Genomic DNA, 19,431 nt, shown 5'->3' on the forward strand with positions numbered 1-19,431 from the left:
GGCAACCAAAATAGAGAGAAAATACATGCAAACATCATTCGTAGATCTTTCTCCTGGATGGCCTATCCAGACTGGATCATCAGTTCTTTTGTATTGGCACAGGATGGAGACAGGAATCTAAGGCTTATTTAGATAATTAGAAGCAGACAGCCCAGGAGGTTGGATGTTCCAATCACTAAGACGTCACACAGGATCCTAATCCTCCCATATTTGGTAGAGACTGAGGACCCTGGGAAGGTTATCCTGCTCACCTGCAATCTTGTGAGAACATATGGAGGATTCGTGAACGGATCTCCTTGGTCTTAGCTCCATAGACGATAGGGTTGACCACGGGTGGTAGCAGCAGATAGACATTAGCCATTACTACATGAAGCAGGGAGGTAGGGCCACCCAGCCTGTGCACCACCGAGAGCCCAATGAGGGGGACATAGAAGACCAAGACTGCACAGAGATGGGAGATGCAGGTGTTGAAAGCCTTGAGTGCTGCCCCCCGAGAAGACAGCTCCAACACAGCCCGGAGAATGAGGACGTAGGAGAAGCCGATGAAGAGGGAGTCCACACCCATGACTGAGAGGATGATGAACAGTCCATAGACTACATTGACTGTGGTATCAGTGCAGGACAGTTTCATAATATCTTGGTGCAAACAGAAGGAGTGTGTTACAGTATGCGTTCGACAGTATGACAGCCGTTTCAGTATGAAGGGCAGTGGGAAGAAGAGTACAAATCCCCTGCCCAGGGAGGCTAGTCCAATCTTGGCCACAGTGGGTCCTGGGAGTACAGAAGCATGGCGTAGAGGGTGGCAGATGGCCACAAAGCGATCAAAAGCCATGGCCAGAAGGATGGCTGACTCCATGGCTGAAAGGGCATGGATAAAGAACATCTGTGCCAGGCAAACATTAAACCCGATCTCCTGGATGCCTGTCAGAAAGAGGCTGGCCATCTTGGGCATGGTGACAGAGGAGAGGACTAGATCAATGGTAGAGAGCATGGCCAGGAAGAGGTACATGGGCTCGTGCAGGCGCCTTTCCACGCGGATGATGAGGACAATGGCCAGGTTGCCCAGGGTGGCCAGGGCATACATAAAACACAGCGGGAAGGCCAGCCAAAAGTGTATGTTAGGCTCCAAGCCAGGGATGCCCACCAGCAGGAAGTATGCTGGGTGGACCAGAGTTTCATTTTGAGTAGCCATGATGGGAATCAAGATTTGGGGCTTCTGCATCCTAAATCCAGTATCTATGAAAGGAAAGAGGAAGAATTTCATTCAGTCTAGATTCAGAGTTGAGATAGGACCTCTAAGGAAAAGGCCTTGGTGTAGTGACAGTAGAAAGCAGACAAATTAATTCCATCTAGTAATTTTGAACCCAGCCTCTCTCTGCTCTGATTCTCCTTATACACACCTGCCTGGACACCCTGAGCATTGCCCCTATGCTCAAAGGTTCCAGTGCTACACAAGCAGAATCTATCGCTGTTCCATCAGTCTCTGGGTGAGGGCCCGCTTGGAGAACAGGTACAACAGAGCTGATGCTGCAGGGGCATTGCTTTCAACCACTTCTCCAAGAGAGTAGCCAGGCTTGTGCAGAACCTTCCACACCGACCCTAGCTCTCTGGGTTCATGTTGGGTGTAGAGCTAGTTTGGACCCAGAATTAAGAGGCTCAGACCAAAGCAGGTTCATGGTTCATATGGGGTGGAATGGGGGGAAGGAAGGGACTCTTTCTGGGACAGGATTCCAAGAGATACAGATTTTGGTTTAGACCTAAGCAGCATTTCTCAAACATCCCTGATAAGAATCATCTGGGGTAGTTGTTGAAACCCCCCCCCCCCCAAGTTCTATTCTGGGCTCCAAAATTTCCAGGGGAAATTCTGGAAATCTGGGGCCTGGAAATCTGTTTTAACAGGAATTCCCTTCCCCTGCCCCAAGGGATTCTTTTTATCAGAGAAATTTGGGGAAAGCTTTGGGGGGAGGGAGGTAGAACTCTCATTTCCAGGTCCCAACATAGACTAGAATCTGGCCCCCAGAAGAATCAGTCCCAGATTGTGCTTGGCTGTGGCATGACAGAAACCAGATGCAGCTGACACATGGAAAGAAAATCAGCACTGTGCCAGGAGGTCCTGCACCCTCAGGCACACCCCTTCTCCACTTGCTCCCCAGGTGATCACACTACACCCCATTCATCAACCAGCTTTCTCTATGCAGACCGCTGTTCTAAATCTCTCTCCTAAGAGCCAGACCCTTACAACCTACTATCTCTCTGATACTGCTTCCCGGATCGGCTCCAGGCCTCACTCATCATGCCCCAAACAGGACTCTGTCCAAACCTGTTCCTGGCTCCCTTCCTTCAGGGAATGCAACCACTGGGCAACCCAGTCATAAGCAGATATCCTGATTCTCTGTTCTTTCGCCTCTGCGTGTGACTTAGCTGTTCCAATTCATCTATCCTGGCCTTTTCTCTTATTTGACTCAACCTACCCACACCCCCAATAAACACACACCTCACTATAACCTCCCCCCGATTGTGAAAAAAGTTTCCTAGCTAGCTTCCCTGCCTCCAAACCCAGTCGATTCCAGTCCACCTTCCACAATGCTATCTAAATAGCAAAATTGGACATGTCAGGAACCTCTTTAGCAAGTTACAGGTGACTTCCATAGCCTTTAGGATAAAATCCAAATCCCAGACTCTGGCATTCAAGGCCCTTCACTTAAGTTCCAACTTAAGTTTCCAACCCAGCTTCCCAGTTTCCTTCTGCATTACCAATCACCCCCACTGCACACACGTGCACGCACGCGTACAAACACACCCCATTTCCTCCCCCAGTAAATTCATTCCCCTTGCCTTATTTCTTCAGTGAAGAGTGGGAAGCTGGAATTGGGGATTCTTGTCCTGACAAAGGGGGTAAGAAAATCTTGCATTGGTGTCAGAAGGGTTTGAAGAAATTCCTCCTTGGATAGATCAGTGAGCAAGAATGGGGATCCTGGTCTCTGTAATCTGGGTAGGGTGCACGCAGAAAGGATCTCTGCCTGTCTAAGCAACCAGGCTGCCTGAGCTGTCCTACGCAGTGCGCCCCCCCCAGCCCGGCCTCCTCGGCAAACTTCCCAACGTCAGCGTGAGCAGCCCCTTGCCTCTACTCCCTGGGCTGAGCCTGGTTCGCTCACCACCAAAGCGTCCTCTCCGGGTGGCCTCCTATGTAAAGCTTCTCTGGGGACCCTAGGGAGCTTGAGGGGTGGTGAAGCATGAACCGGGGTTTCCTGGGACCAATACACCGCCCGGGCGCCCAAGGAGAGGTGAGCCCTGACGCCAAATCTGCGCTCTCTTTCTATTCTTCTGAGGCCAAGCCAGGAGACTAGGGGGATGGGAAACCCTGTGGGCGAAGAAGAATGAGAGAAGCCGAAGAGAAGGCGCTGCTGGATGGAGGCAGGAGCGCACAGCAGAACGCTGTACCCAATGGCACCCAGAGCTGGGCTCGGAGGCTGCCTCTCTCTTCCTGCTACTGCCCCCTTGTGGTTATATCGTGAAGTTGCAGCCTCCTGGCCCACCCTGAGCAATGGCTTTCTGATGACGCTTCAAAGACCAAGGACTTAACTGATCCCCAAATCTGAGTTCCTTCCACTGCACTACGCTGCCCCTTAGCTCTCCCTCTATCCCTCTCAAGTAAGCACATCCTTTCTGTGCCATTGGTCAACTCTCCTGTACCTCCAGAAATGAGAGTTGACAATTCCCAATCCAACCACTTCCTACTACCTCCATTCGATATGAAAAGTAAATGAGATGCTAGCAATTCTCCAGTGAATGTTTGTGCTCCTTATTATTAGACCAAAGTGGAAGAGCCAGTGCAGTAGGAGGAAATCCAGTTGAGATAGTGCTACAACAGTCAGAGGAAAATAAAGGTTCAGAAACAAAATGGTCAACAATACAGAAGGCTGAGATCAAGCAGGTCAGGATTGGAAGACTGGTTCCCTTGAGAAGAATTGTTGAAGTGGGTTGGCAAGGCTAGAATCTTGAATGCAGCTGAGTGAGGAGTGAGTAGGTGGAAGAAATGGAGAAAATGAATGTAAGAAACTTTTAAGAATTTTGTATGTGAAGAAAAGGAGTGAAACAGCAATACCTGAAGGATAGCTATAGGCATAGTTTTTAAATTGTGCATTTTGAAGAGTTTGAACCCTATTAAATGTCTGCAGGATAAAGTTAGTAGAGAAACTCTCTGAACCTCCTTCCCAGCTAACCTTCAATAGCTTCCCACTTAGTCCTTGGGTCTCCAAATCAGCCCAAGGAGCTATCCAGGAGATTTGGCTGTATCCTCAGTTGGAAAACTAAGACCAGCCCAGGGGTGCCTGGCTCTGCCTAGGGCCGAGATAGCGACAGCCACCAGCTGATGCTGAGGAGCCAACTTCTGTGGGGGCTGAGGGCCAGCAGCCTCAGGAGGTGGCCAAGAGCCACTGAGGCCACAGGGAGGGGCCTACGCCAGCCCCTGGAGTCCTTGGTGCCTCAGGGCTGGACCCCTGGGCAGAGGGAAGAGTCAGGCTGGAGAAAGGTTGGGCAGGTAGCAGCTCCCACTGTGTAGTGGGAAACAAGGTCCAGAGGGGCCAGCAACACTGCCAAGATCCCTAGGAGGCACTACAGGTGGTACATGGCAAAGACCAAGAGACCAGGGAGCAGGGTGGAGCTGGCCAGACCTAGAGTGGCAGTCAGGGGAAATGAGGACCAGTACTGGATGTGGCAGTGCCAGAGCAGTAGCAGCACCAGAAGCCAAACGGGTCTGGCCCTGACCCCAGGGGGCAGGTGGGAAGAGGGGAACCAATCTGTGTGGACAGGTTGCAGTGGAGAATGCTGTTGGGGGGGAGGTGAAGGCTGTCTAGGATCTGGGTATCATTTCCTAGAAGTTGCCCTTGGTAGATGAATTGCACCTGCTGTTCTTGACCAGAAAACTGGGTCTTTTACAAGGAACTAATGGTGTCATGGGGCCAAGCCCTGGCCATCTGCTCTGAATCATTGATGAATTCCAGTCAGAGCACTAGGGCAGTGTGGCTGGGAGCTTCATGTCAGGCTCTGAGAGGGCAGCTTGACTTGTGTCTCAGGTTGGAGGCCTCGGCTCCTGGGGCTTCCCCTCTGATGGCTGCCATGGTTTTGCTGGGATGTGCTGGAATCAGGTTCCCCAGTGGCCGGGGCAGTGGGTTTGCCCCCTCAGCAGTGTGTGTTGAGACTCAAGCGAGGGTCAGCACCAAAAGGCAGGCAAGCACCCCAGAAAGGACAGTCACCTCATCACCCACCACTTTGTCAGGGCCACGGCACCTTCCTTGCCTGCTGCTCTACTGAGCACTCAGCTCCACCAGCTCCATAGGGGGCCCTTCGGGCACTTCCAGACAGGAGACACCAAGGTCACAGCACTCCCTGCTTCCCCTACCTATTTTGTGAATATAGCAATTTTTTTTCCATCTCCTCTGCTTTTACTCCAGTCCAAACAAAAATAGGCTCTTGCCTAGATTACTAGGATAACATGTTCACGGGTCAGCCTCTACATAGATCCTTCCTACCAACTCACCGTCTACATTCCTGCCAGTGAGAACTTCCAAACACACAAATCAGTTCACAGCACTTTCCCATTGCCTTTAAAATAAAAGGTTGATAGCCCTCCATTAGATATCCCAGTGCACCTCTCCATGCCCACTTCTAACCATTAGACATCCTTTTCTGCACTCAAGTTCCAGATGCAACAAAATTATCCCATCACTTCAGTGTGCATGCTCTTTTTTTGCCCTTCTGCATTCATATGTTTTTCCCTAAGGTCAGAATACTCATTCTACTCCATGTTCATCTGACTGATTCTTAGCCTTCAGGCCTCTGTTTAAATATCCTTTTCTGCAAAACCTATCTTGAACCCTTATCTAAGTGAGACCACTTTACTCTTTTTCTCTTTATTTCATTTACAACATTCAGCATTATGAGATTAATTATTTTTCAATACTTCTGAGCAGAGCCGATCCTCCTATAGTTGTGAAGGCAAGAAAGTTGGACACAAAGGCATATGTTTAAAGGGGGCACAGTTTACAAAGCCTTTTTCATCTACCTTTAAGGAAAAAAATGTTTGACCTTTCTGGTGATGTTCATTTGTAACTCACAGCTCTACCACTTCAACTGAGGCATGTTTAATTAATTCTCTGTAGCAACATCAAGCAGCAAGCTGGCATAAGTTTGGAATGGAAGTTTTGCACAGGAACTTTATTAAGTATTCATTTTCCACTTGTTCCAGTAATATGAATAGACCCTTAATGAGTAAGGTGGATCATGGCATGAATTTTAAAAGAATAACATACACCTATATTTTTGTTTCAAAATTTTTCACAAAAAAGAAGAGAAAAATGATTCAGTATAAAGAGAGTTTTAATAAAGGGGAACTATGGCTAAGGATATGCTCAAATATTTGCCTTCCTACAGCTACTGAAAAAATTAGCACAAACTTTATGGCTTCAAACAACATGCATTCATTCCCTTTCAGTTCTGAGACCAGAAGTCCAAAACTAGTTTCACTGGGCTAAAATCAAGTTCTAGGGGAAAATCCATTTCCTTGCCTTTTCCAGCCTCTAGAGCTGAATTCCTTTCATTCTTTGGCTGGTGGCCCCTTCCTCCACCTTCAAAGTAGCAGCTTAACATTTATCATCAGTTGTCACATTGCCTTCTTCTTCGGTGTCAAGTCTCCACCTGCCTCCCTCTTATAGGGACAGGTGTGATTTCATTTAGGGCCCAGATAATCCCAAATAAACCCCTGTATCAAGATACTTCAGTTGCAGGAAATAATGAATGAAAACTTCCCAAATCTACTGAAAGAGACAGATGTACATATCCAAGAAGCACAGCGCACTCCACTGGTCATAAACCCCAACAGGCCCACCCCAAGACATATACTTGTCAAATTATCCAATGCTCAAGACAAAGAAAAAATTCTAAAAGCAGCAAGAGAAAAGAAAACCATCACATACAAGGGAAACTCCATAAGATTAAGTGCTGATTTCTCATCTGAAACGATGGAGGCAAGAAGGCAGTGGTATGATATAGTAAAGGTACTAAAGGAAAAAAATCTCCAACCAAGAATACTCTATCCAGCTAAGCTAGCATTCAAAAATGATGGAGAGTTCAAAATATTCACAGATAAACAGAAACTCAAAGAGTATATCAACAAGAAACCTCCCCTTCAAGAAATTCTTAAGGGAATTCTGCAGGAAGAAAGGAAAAAACAGGACAGTCAGAGATGGAGGAGAGTGTAAAAGCAACAAGAAAGACAAAAATAGAAGGGGAAAATAAAATAATACAAACAAAATATAACAAACACAAATCCAACCAAAATATGGCTACCATAAATAACTCTCTAAACGTAATAACACTGAATGTCAACGGATTAAACTCACCTATCAAAAGATTCAGACTGGGACACTGGATAAGGAAATACGACCCATCTATATGCTGCCTACAAGAGACACATCTTAGACCCAGAGACTCATGGAGGTTGAAAGTGAATGGCTGGAAAACAATCATACAAGCAAACAACAACCAAAAAAAGGCAGGAGTAGCTATATTAATATCAGACAAAATAGACTTTAAATGCGAAACAATTGTGAGAGATAAAGAAGGATACTATATTTTAGTGAAAGGGACAATTTGTCAAGAAGATCGAACAATCATAAATATTTATGCTCCTAACAAGGGCGCCTCTAAATATGTGAGGCAAACGCTGGAAAAACTAAGTGAAAGAATAGATGCATCTACAATTATAGTGGGGGATTTTAATACACCACTATCAACTCTGGACAGAACATCTCAAAAGAGAATCACTAAAGAAACAAAACATTTGAACAGTATATTAGAAGAGCTAGATCTAATAGACATATATAGATCATTACACCCAAACACAGCAGGATATACATTTTTCTCAAGCGCACATGGAACATTCTCCAAGATTGACCATATGCTAGGCCACAAAGAAAGGCTTAATGAATTCAGAAACATCGAAATCATACAAAACAATATCTCTGACCACAGTGGAGTCAAGCTGGAAATTTGCAAGGGACAGAGACCCAGACTTCACACGACAATTTGGAAATTAAACAGCACACTCTTAGAAAAACAGTGGGTCAAAGAGGAAATCTCAAAAGAAATCAATGACTACCTTGAAACAAATGATAATGATAACACAACATACCAAAATTTATGGGATGCAGCAAAAGCGGTACTGAGACTGAAATTTATAGCCATAAATTCATATATCAAAAAAGAAGAAAGAGCAGAAATTGAAGAATTAACTGCACATTTGAAGGAATTAGAAAAACAACAACAAAGTAACCCAACAGGAAGAAGAAGGAAGGAAATAACAAAGATAAGAGCAGAACTAAATGAAATAGAAAATAAGAAAGCACTTGAAAAAATAAACAAGACCAAGAGCTGGTTTTTTGAGAAGATCAACAAAATTGACAAACCTTTAGCAACACTAACAAAGAAAAAAAGAGAAAAGATGCAAATACACAAAATAAGAAATGAGAAAGGTGATATCACCACTGACCCCACAGAAATAAAGACTATCATAAGAGGATACTTTGAAAAACTATATTCCAACAAAAATGACAATTTAGAGGAAATGGACAAATTCCTAGAAATACATAAGCAGCCCATACTGACGAAAGAAGAAATTGATGATCTTAACAAACCAATCACAAGCAAAGAGATAGAATCAGTCATTAAAAATCTCCCAACTAAGAAGAGCCCAGGGCCAGACGGCTTCACAGGTGAATTCTACAAAACATTCCGGAAAGAACTAACACCAATCCTGTTGAAACTATTCCAAAAAATCGATACAGAAGGAACACTGCCTAATTCCTTCTATGATGCCAACATTACCCTAGTACCAAAGTCAAACAAAGACACCACAAGAAAGGAAAATTACAGACCAATTTCTCTAATGAACCTAGACGCAAAAATACTTAACAAAATACTTGCTAATCGTATTCAACAACACATTAAATGAATTATACACCATGACCAAGTGGGATTTATCCCAGGTATGCAAGGATGGTTCAACATAAGAAAATCAATCAATGTAATACACCATATAAACAGATTGAGAGAAAAAAACCACATGATTATATCTATAGATGCAGAAAAGGCATTTGACAAAATACAGCACCCCTTCCTGATAAAAGCACTCCAAAAGATTGGAATACAAGGAAACTTTTTGAACATGATAAAGAGTATATATGAAAAACCTAAAGCCAACATTGTTTACAATGGCGAAGTCCTGAAATCCTTCCCTCTAAAATCAGGAACAAGACAAGGATGCCCATTGTCTCCGCTCCTATTTAACATTGTCTTGGAAGTACTGGCTCGAGCACTGAGACAAGAACCAGATATAAAAGGCATTCAAATTGGAAGGGAAGAAGTCAAAATTTCATTATTTGCAGATGACATGATCCTATATATAGAAAACCCTGAGAGATCTTCAACAAAGCTCCTAGAACTCATAAATGAGTTTAGCAAAGTCGCAGGTTATAAGATCAATGCGCAAAAATCAGTAGCATTTCTATACACCAATAATGAGCAAGATCAGGAGGAAATCAAGAAACAAATACCATTCACAATAGTAAATAAAAAAATCAAATACTTAGGAATAAATTTAACTAAAGAGGTAAAAAACTTATACATCGAGAACTATACAAGATTGTTCAAGGAAATCAAAGAAGACCTAAATAAATGGAAGAATATTCCCTGTTCATGGATAGGAAGACTGAATATTATTAAGATGTCTATCCTACCAAAACTGATCTACACATTCAATGCAATCCCAATAAAAATCAACAGAGCCTTCTTTAAGGAACTAGAAAAACTAACTATGAAATTTATTTGGAATAAAAAGAGGCCCCGAATAGCCAAAGACATATTGAAAAAGAAAAACGAAATAGGAGGAATCACACTTCCTGACTTCAAAACATACTACAAAGCTACAGTAGTGAAAACAGCATGGTACTGGCATAAGGAGAGACACACAGACCAATGGAATCGAATTGAAAGTTCAGATATAGAACCTCATGTATATAGCCATATAATATTCGATAAAGCCACCAAACCCTCTCAACTGGGAGAGAATGGCCTATTCAACAAATGGTGCCTGGAGAACTGGATAGCCATATGTAGAAGAATGAAAGAGGATTACCATCTCACACCTTATACAAAGATCAACTCTAGATGGATCAAAGACCTAAATATAAGAGCCAAGACCATAAAGACCTTAGAAAGCAGTGTAGGGAAACATCTACAGGACCTTGTAATAGGAAATGGCTTCATGAATATCACACCAAAAGCACGAGCAGCAAAAGAACAAATAGATAAATGGGACTTCCTCAAAATTAAAGCCTTCTGCACCTCAAAGGAGTTTGTCAAGAAAGTAAAAAGGGAACCCACACAATGGGAGAAAATATTTGGCAACCATATATCTGATAAGAGACTTATAACTTGCATATATAAAGAACTCATATATCTCGAAAACAAAAAGATAAACAACCCATTTAAAAAATGGGAAAAAGATTTAAACAGACACTTCTCCAAAGAAGAAATACAAATGGCTAAAAAGCACATGAAAAAATGCTCCAAATCCCTAGCTATCAGGGAAATGCAAATCAAAACTACAATGAGATACCATCTTACTCCCATAAGATTGGCAGCCATGAAAAAAACAGTAGAATACAAATGCTGGAGAGGATGTGAAGAAAGGGGAACACTCATCCATTGCTGGTGGGAATGCAGAAGGATCCAACCATTCTGGAGGACAGTTTGGCAGTTTCTCAAAAAATTATCCATAGATTTGCCATATGACCCAGCAATACCACTGCTGGGTATATACCCATCAGATCTGAAAACAAGGACACAAACCGATATATGTACACCAATGTTCATAGCAGCATTGTTCACCATCGCCAAAAGTTGGAATCAATCCAAAAGTCCATCAACAGATGAGTGGATCAATAAAATGTGGTATATACACACAATGGAATACTACTCAGCTGTAAGAACCAATACACTACAATCGCACGTGATAACATGGATGAACCTTGAGAATCTTATGTTAAGTGAAGCAACCCAGGCATTGAAGGACAAATACTATATGACCTCAATGATATGAAATAAGTTAACTGCCTCAGAGAGCTAGAGTCTGGAAAAGTGGCTTACTGGAAATCGGGGGGTGGAGGAAGGATGTGAGTTAATGTCTGTAGGGGTGGAATCTGTGATGAGCTGGGGGTAAGTATGAGCACAAAGAAGGGACAAAATGGGGGCAAGGGGTTACCTTCGGGTGGGGTTTTCTGGGTTTGAGGGGGGCTGGGGATGGGAAGAGGGGTAATATGGTCCAAGAAATAGGTGGGAGGGAGGGGCAACATACAAACATGGGAGAGTGCCAGAAGTTCGTTGAGAACTAAATGTTGAGTAAAACGTATCAAAGTATAAATAGGAGGGTCACCTTGTTAGGACGCTCAGGGGGTATGGTCTGATGCGGGATGGACTCCGGAGGGAATAGCTGAAGGCTCATTTTGCCAAGGTGGGTTCTACCATTGGGTGGGGTGGACCCATATCCTGGGGAAGACTAATGCCATCGAATAGAGAGAACTGTATCTCTCGTGAGAAAGGACGCCTCCCAGGGCATTAGATTGGCAGGCGTTGTGGGCCCTAAGGGGAGGGGAAAATGGACGTGCAATGGATAGAACAAAGGTAAATAAGGGGGCAAAAGAGGAGTTATGTGAGAGTACACGAGGATGAATATAAAACAGCTAATATTACACCAAAAACATATAGGGGACGACAGACTAATAATGAAAACCATAAGACAAAACATAGGATAACTAAAAAATTTAGAAAACTGTACAACCTAAAGTATGGACCACATAGTAAGCACAAATGTTACCTTGTTTGAAAACTATAGTTTCGGAATCTGTACATCAGTTTCAGGAAATATGATATGAATAAGTTAAAAGATTATTGCTGAGGAAGGGAAAAGGTTTTATGGTGGATCTGGGGAAATACTGTATATTGTATATATGAATTTTGGTGATCTAAGACTCTTCTGAAGCTGACATTATGTTGGGATTCACTTTACGGGAAGTTTTGGATCACAGAGTGGTTCAACAATGGCAGCGGAGGAATACTGATATGAGATGTTATTGACAGGATATATATGGTTGACAGGGAGTTATACAGGGCATATGCCCAGGGTATATGGTAATGTCTATATATACTCATAGTGGAAACAATTAAAAACAACACCTGGGGGGGTACTGGGCTCCTGGCCAGGGGGTCACTGTTGTGGGCCCTGGGAGAGCAGCGGCAATCCTCCAGTTGCAACGGCAAGAACCAGGAAGGAAGGAGGGCCCAACAGTGGGCTCTTGATACTAATGGCTACACTTTTGAGCCTATGCACCTGCAATAAGAACAAGGCCTAGAGTAGCATTGTGCCTGGGGGTTTCCTCCTGACAGCCTTCATGTTACTCAAATGTGGCCACTCTCACAGCCAAACTCAGCGTGTAGATGTGATGCATTCCCCCCAGCGTGGGACACGACACCCGGGGATGAGCCTCCCTGGCACCGAGGGATCACTACCACATACCAGCTGAAGAAGCAACTAGAAAATGACCTTGAATTAAAGATTCAATGCGGAACAGCAGAATATACCTGACTACATATAATAACATGACTTCGGGAAGTGGTTTGACCTAATGTAAGGGGGAAATGGAAAGGAGAAATGAGATTATAAGGCTGTGAGTCTCTAAAAAAGAGTCTGGAGGTTGTCAGAAGGAATACCCCTATGTACAACTGAACAGAGTCTAAGAGACAGATAAGGTAGATACAACCCCAGGTATTGGTTCTTTTGAGGGATAAAGAGACCCACGGGTTCTATGGTCATGGCAGAAGGGGTTCACTGCCATGACAGATGGCCCTTCTTTGGAGCTGGTGTTTCTGCGTGATGGAAATGGACTCAGAGGGGATCTCTTTTCACAAGACTTGCATGCTACTTTATTGGAATTGTAGTTGGTGCTGAGTTTAAGATATATGTAGGGGATTTGAATCTCTGGACTGATAATATGACACCCAGGCCCAGAGCCTCAACAGACTTCAGCTCCTACACTTTGACTTATTGGACTTACTCCACTCAGCTAACATGGAGTTGAAGAAGGTCAACCAGCACAACATGGAGCCTAGAGTGTCTACAACTAGAAGCGGGAAGAGTGCATCCAGTACCCATGTGGAATCTAAGCCCTCACTTGACATAGATGTGCAATGGACACAACCAATCCAATGTCCACAGAGGAAATGTGAAATGGGTGTGGGAACAGTAGCCATGGGGGCTGCTGGGTGTGGGGAACGGGAGGAAGAGATGAGATGTGGAGGCGTTTTCGGGACGTGGAGTTGTCCTGGATAGTGCTTCACGGACAATTACAGGACACTGTAGATCCCCCCAGGGCCCACTGGATGGAACGTGAGAGTCTGGGCTATGATGTGGACCATTGACTATGGGGTGCAGTGATGCTCAGAGATGAACTTACCAGGTGCAATGGATGTATCACGATGATGGGAGAGAGTGTTGCTGTGGGGGGAGTGGGGGGTGGGGGCGGTGGGGTTGAATGGGACCTCATATATTTTTTTTAATGTAATTAAAAAATAATAATAATAAATAAATATTTAAAAAAAAAAAAGATACTTCATATTACCACACCTGCAAATTCTCCTTTCTCAAGCTTATCAGATCTTCTAAAACACTTCTTATGATAGTATTGCAAATGCTTGAATCTATGTAAAACTTTGGGGGGGAATTAAATTTTTCACATTATTGAGTATTCCAATTAAAGAACATAATTTTTTCTTCCATTTATTTAAGTCTTTTTCAGTGGTGCTGCAGGGACAGTTACTGGACATTGTATGTCCTCCCATGGCCCACTGGATGGAACGTGGGAGAGTGTGGGCTATGATGTGGACCATTGACCATGAGGTGCAGCGGTGCTCAGAGTTGTATTCACCAAATGCAATGAATGTCTCATGATGATGGAGGAGGTTGTTGTTATGGAGGGAGGAGTGGGGTGAACGGGGTGGGTATATGGGGACCTCATATTTTTTAATGTAATATTAAAAAAATAAATAAAAACAAAAAAAAACTAATATGAAACTGTAAGTTGTTGAAATTAGCCACAACATTCTTAAAGAACAGGACCCAAGTTGGAAGATTTCATATGCCAAATAGCAGGACTTACTTTTATTAGTAACTATGTCAGAGTGATATTCAGGCAGGCAGGGGATAGATGATTGGGCCAATGAACAGAATTTAGAGACAGAGAACAGACTCACTCACATATGGGCAGTTGCTTAATGATAAAGGTAGCACTATGGAGCCAAGGGGAAGTGTGGATAATTTTAAGGAATCGTGCTAAAACAACTGAATATCCATATGGGAAAAATGAAGTTTGACCTTACCTTTCATGATTCACAAGTATCCATTCCATGTGGATTGTAGATATAAATATAAAAGGCAAAATAATTGAACTTCTTGAAGTATAGCATAGAAGTATATCATGACTGACTCCTTAATGCCAATTAATTCATTCCATAAATATTTATTGAATGCCCCACTATGAGGCAGGAGTTCTTTTAAGTGGAGGAAACATATCAGTGAACAGAAGAGAGAATGCTAGCCAGTGTGATTTTGCTTTTCTATCTGATCTGTCTAGATGCATGCCAGATAGTTAGTTTTGCTTATTGGAGATTATTTGGTTTAGTTTTGTTTTCTGGAATTCAGAAATCTTACCAGGAGTTTATTTATATATGGATCTTTTGTTTTATGAATAAGTGAACACGTTATATCTTAAGACTTGGATTCTTAGCTTATGGGCAAGCAGAATCTTGATTTGTAGAGTCAGGGATTCAATTTGGAGGTCAGGCCTGGCTTCTCCAGCATGTCAAATGATAAGAGTGGGGTAGTTCTCTGTGGGCTAGGGTAGGTTAACCCCAAACCAAGTAGGGATAAAGCAAAGGTCTTTTAGGTCTTTGGGTTGCAACTGCTATGAATTACTGAGCGGCGTTATATTGGTGTCCACAAATTTTGTTCCTTATTCTGCTTTGAACTCTACCCAGTACTGAGGCAGGGTTAAATTCTAGCAAACTGAATTATATGTCTTTTCCACAATCTTTCCCAAGGCACCAACTATATATAAAAAATTAGCTCTGGTTCAATTATTAGTTAAAATCTGATCAAAGTTTAGATTTCAAAGATCCGGAATATGGTTTCAAGCACAATACATGACATTAATAAAAAGATAAAAAAGAAACTTCATTTTGAACCATCAGAGGAAGGGAAGTATTAAGAAAATCATCACATATCTTTAAGCTGGTAAATAATCAAAGGAAACCTATAACAAGAATACCATTGCTTTGGTATTCATATCGTCATTCAAACAGCAGTGGCAGTTGCTTAATCATCTTAACCAGAAGACAAAAATAATTGCAGAGTGTCTTAAATGACAGAGGGATATCTATGGGACAGTTTTAGCTCTCAAAGAGGTAGTAGAGAAACTAAATAGGTATCAGGATTTGAAGGAGAAGACCTTCCTTAGAAGGGCAGTTAAAACCTTAGAGGGGGAAACGGACTCTGGCCCAGTGGTTAGGGCGTCCATCTACCACATGGGAGGTCCGCGGTTCAAGCCCCGGGTCCTCCTTGACCCGTGTGGAGCTGGCCCATGCGCAGTGCTGATGCGCGCAAGGAGTGCCCTGCCACACAGGGGTGTCCCCCGCGTAGGGGAGCCCCACGCGCAAGGAGTGCACCCATAAGGAGAGCCGCCCAGCGCGAAGGAGGGAGCAGCCTGCCGAGGAATGGCACCGCCCACACTTCCCGTGCCGCTGACGACAACAGAAGTGGACAAAGAAACAAGACGCAGCAAAAAGACACAGAAAAACAGACAACTGGGGAAGGGGAGGGGAATTAAAATAAATAAAAATAAATCTTTAAAAAAAAAAAAAAAAAAACCTTAGAGGCCAGGCTAATGATATATAAAGGGAGAAAAAATGTTATCTTAACCTAACATTCAAATTGGCATTCTGAATAAAAAGGGTGGGGTGGGGAGATGGCTATGTTTTACTAGGTCAGAGCAAGTGACTATGCTAAAAGATTATATAAGAAGAAAGAAACTTTCAGAAATTATAAAGGAACTGTCTATGATGGTGTCCCAACCAGGAAACTGAATATTTACCTTCTGAGTACAGCAACAAGGGAGTCAATAAGCTGAATTTGGGAACCTCTTTTTGAGGACTGGTTCAACCATGCAAGGAACATGCAGAAAGTATGACTAGAGTGGAAAGGAATTCTTTAGAATGTCACCTTGGAATACTTTAGACATTATTCTGTGAGGTCCACCCTGATGCAGTGGTTGAAACTGGAAAATCAGTAATGGCATTTATAGAGGACTTATGACATGAAGCTTTGAAGAAAAGGTAAAGGGGGGTAGTCAACAGGACTATAACACACTGAGTCTAAGCCTGGGCTAGTGGCCAATGGCAGGTAGGGGAAAAGTGCCTGAATTAGGGGATTGGAAGTGAACAGAATGTGTGTAACTACTGGATGTTTTTGGTAGACCCAGAACATATGCAGTTCACTTATATTTCTCACCATAAAAGACCACAAGGCAAACCATAGAAGAGGTTTTAGAGAAAGAATTGGACAGGCTTGAAACAAGTAGAAGAAGATAGTGAGGGAACACTGGATACATTCTGACACAGAAAATGTGTTGCTCCCATAGGTGGTAGAGAAGAAATGGTGTTAGTGCTAGAAGTTTAGAAAAAATCTCTGGATTTTAATAGAATATTAAAGAAAATTAGAATCATATCTTACTACTCAAGAAAAGAGGCAATAAAAAAATTTAGACCAGTCCTAGAAAATATAAATGCTGCATGAGGAAAAGAAGAATCTGGGAGAACTATATGGCCAATGGCAGACCTCTCTGGACCCTAAGGGCTTAGGCTCGCAAAGCTCAGTTTTGGGAATTTGCTGAGTATGAATTTCCAGATTACATGAATGCAGAAAGAAATGGGAAACCTCTCCTAGAAAGTGAAATTCATTGAGTTAAGAAAGTCCAGTGCAGGAGGAAGCTGTGACAGTCCTTAAGCAAAAGAAACTAAGGAGTCTTTAAGAATCCTACTATAGATTCAGAGAAATATAAAGAGAAGAGCAGGTAACAGGGACTATGAAAAATGCTAGGCCCTAAACTTTGTTTTGTATTTATTTATGTTAAATATAATGCAAACTGCTCATTACACAGTAGATGCAGTATCCCTAGGTAGACTGAATATATTCTCAATTCTGAATTGCAGTGCTTGGAACATACAGGAAAAAGAGGAGATAGAAAGGAAAATGTGGAGGTTTTAAAATATGCATAATGACATTTAGGAGAAGAGTGGTACCTCAGGAAATACCTGGTTGTATCATATTGCAAATTTCTAAGTTGTCCAAGAAAATGGAAGTGTCCCCTATGCCATTCTCCCCAAAATGAAGACTTTATATAAGAGAATTTTTTTTTTATTTTGCATGAGAATCATAGTGTCACTCAAATTCTTAATTAGAGATTCTCCTGAGGTTTAACTCCTAGGCTCTGGAAATCAAACAGTGGGCACAGATTGACAAGGAAGATACATTCTGAGAACTTGAAACCATTAATCCTTCCTTTCTCCCCTCTTCATTTTCCTTTCTGCCCCCTTCTGCAGATAATACTATATTTCTCTTTAAGACCTGTGGTCATGAATGAAAATATGGATTGAACCTCTCTTCTGCTTAAGAAACACTATTGTAAACTGTGGAAGTGCACTTTTTGCTCTGAGGACTTATTTGCATTTTCCAGATTTTGTGGCTGTAATGTTTGTGCCCATGGTAGATATCTGTCTTTCATTGTGGTCCCCCAGCATTTTGATAATCTTTCTATGTTTTTCTCCTTATGAAGTTAAAGTCAGAAATTTGCCCTCCTAGCTAATTAATCAGTTTCACTACCATTGGAAAAACTCTAAAATCTCAGGGACTTTCAACAGGCATCTCTCACTCCCACACTGTGTCCTTGGCTCCAGGTGGGTTGCTGGGTCTCTGATCCACATGCCTTCTCAATGACCCAAGCTGAGTGAAGAACCCTTTTCTTGGGACATTTCTTTATTGTGGCAGAGGGAAGAAAGAACAAAAAGTGGTGGGAGCATGCAATGTCTCATGAAGTTTGTTTGGAACTGAAACACTTTCCAATACCATTCCAATGACCCAAGGAAGTCACTTGTAAGATATAAAGCAAGGGATGTGATCATATATCACCCTCCCAAGAAGGGAGAATGTAGATGGGTACTATAATACAATCAACTATTGGTAAAGGATTTGACCCAAATGCTGCCAATCATACATACCTGCAAGAAGCCAACTTAGGAGTTAGGAGCATAAAAGAGCAGAAACCACAGGGAATCATTCTGGTGAAGGGTGCAGAAGAATATATTTTCCAGAGACTGCAAAGGCAGGGATTCTAGGGGCAGCTTCTAGTGTCAAGGTTTGGGAAAAATGTTCTGAGTTGATTATCCTTAGTGGAGGCAATAGTGGTATTGCCACTGGAGTGGACCAGCAGGGTAATTTGATGATGTTCTTGCCTATGTCATCAGTGAGCTACTAAATATTATTTAATAAGAACATTTTCTGCTTAAAATAGGTTTCCAGCTTTTGGTATTAGTCAGCGTTTTGGTTCTATGGTGCCCTAAAATTTCTCTGGAACTTTACAAATTGAACTATATGAGAAATTTGGTCTCAAAATAACACATCATTGGACTTATTGAAGAACTGACACTATTCAAATGTAAAATGGCAGAGCTGGAAGAGAAAGCCAAACTTAATCTTAATGCCTGAGCAAGAACTCTCTGGCTATAACTGAGAAAAGCAAAAAGAAATGGGAGAAAAGAGATTCTTTGATTTTAAACTTTCCATGGGGACAAGGGTAAGTAAATTTTGTGGACTTTAGTGTCTTTGAAGATATTGGTAATGAGAGAAGGCTCATATTATTCCATTTTCAGGAATTTAAAAATTGTTAGTATACATTATTTTGGATCATGCTATTATCTAATGCTCATTTTATAGAGTTTTCTCTGATATGTGTTGGATAAAGTAGCTGAGCATAATTTAAGATGTGAAAATGACAAGGGAATGTTAGCTTCTAAGGGAAAGCTAAGCTCAAGATTTGAGGCATTGTTTAAAAGATTTTAGCTATTTTTAGGTCCAAGCCCTGTAATGCCTGATGTGGAAGGTTCTAGAGGGAGATATCTGCACAAAGGAGGCACAGAAAAGCCACCTAACATTGTATTATTGTCTTGGTGTTTAGCTACAAACATTAATAAATAACTGAGCTTGATTTC

At 42.4% G+C, this 19,431-nt stretch overlaps 1 protein-coding gene and 1 pseudogene across 1 annotated transcript; both read right to left on the reverse strand.

The window, feature by feature from the left end:
* Positions 1-247: 247 nt before the first annotated feature.
* On the reverse strand, positions 248-1,222 carry OR51D1 (olfactory receptor family 51 subfamily D member 1). The gene has a single exon (XM_004476946.1). It carries the CDS (start codon positions 1,220-1,222, stop codon positions 248-250), a length of 975 nt encoding a protein of 324 aa, XP_004477003.1.
* Positions 1,223-4,614: 3,392 nt separating this feature from the next.
* LOC101418005 (transmembrane and ubiquitin-like domain-containing protein 1 pseudogene) lies at positions 4,615-14,497 on the reverse strand (annotated as a pseudogene).
* Between the last annotated feature and the right edge of the window lie 4,934 nt (positions 14,498-19,431).

This window comes from Dasypus novemcinctus, chromosome 10 (assembly GCF_030445035.2).
Source record: "Dasypus novemcinctus isolate mDasNov1 chromosome 10, mDasNov1.1.hap2, whole genome shotgun sequence".
NCBI classification, from domain to species: Eukaryota; Metazoa; Chordata; class Mammalia; order Cingulata; family Dasypodidae; genus Dasypus; species Dasypus novemcinctus.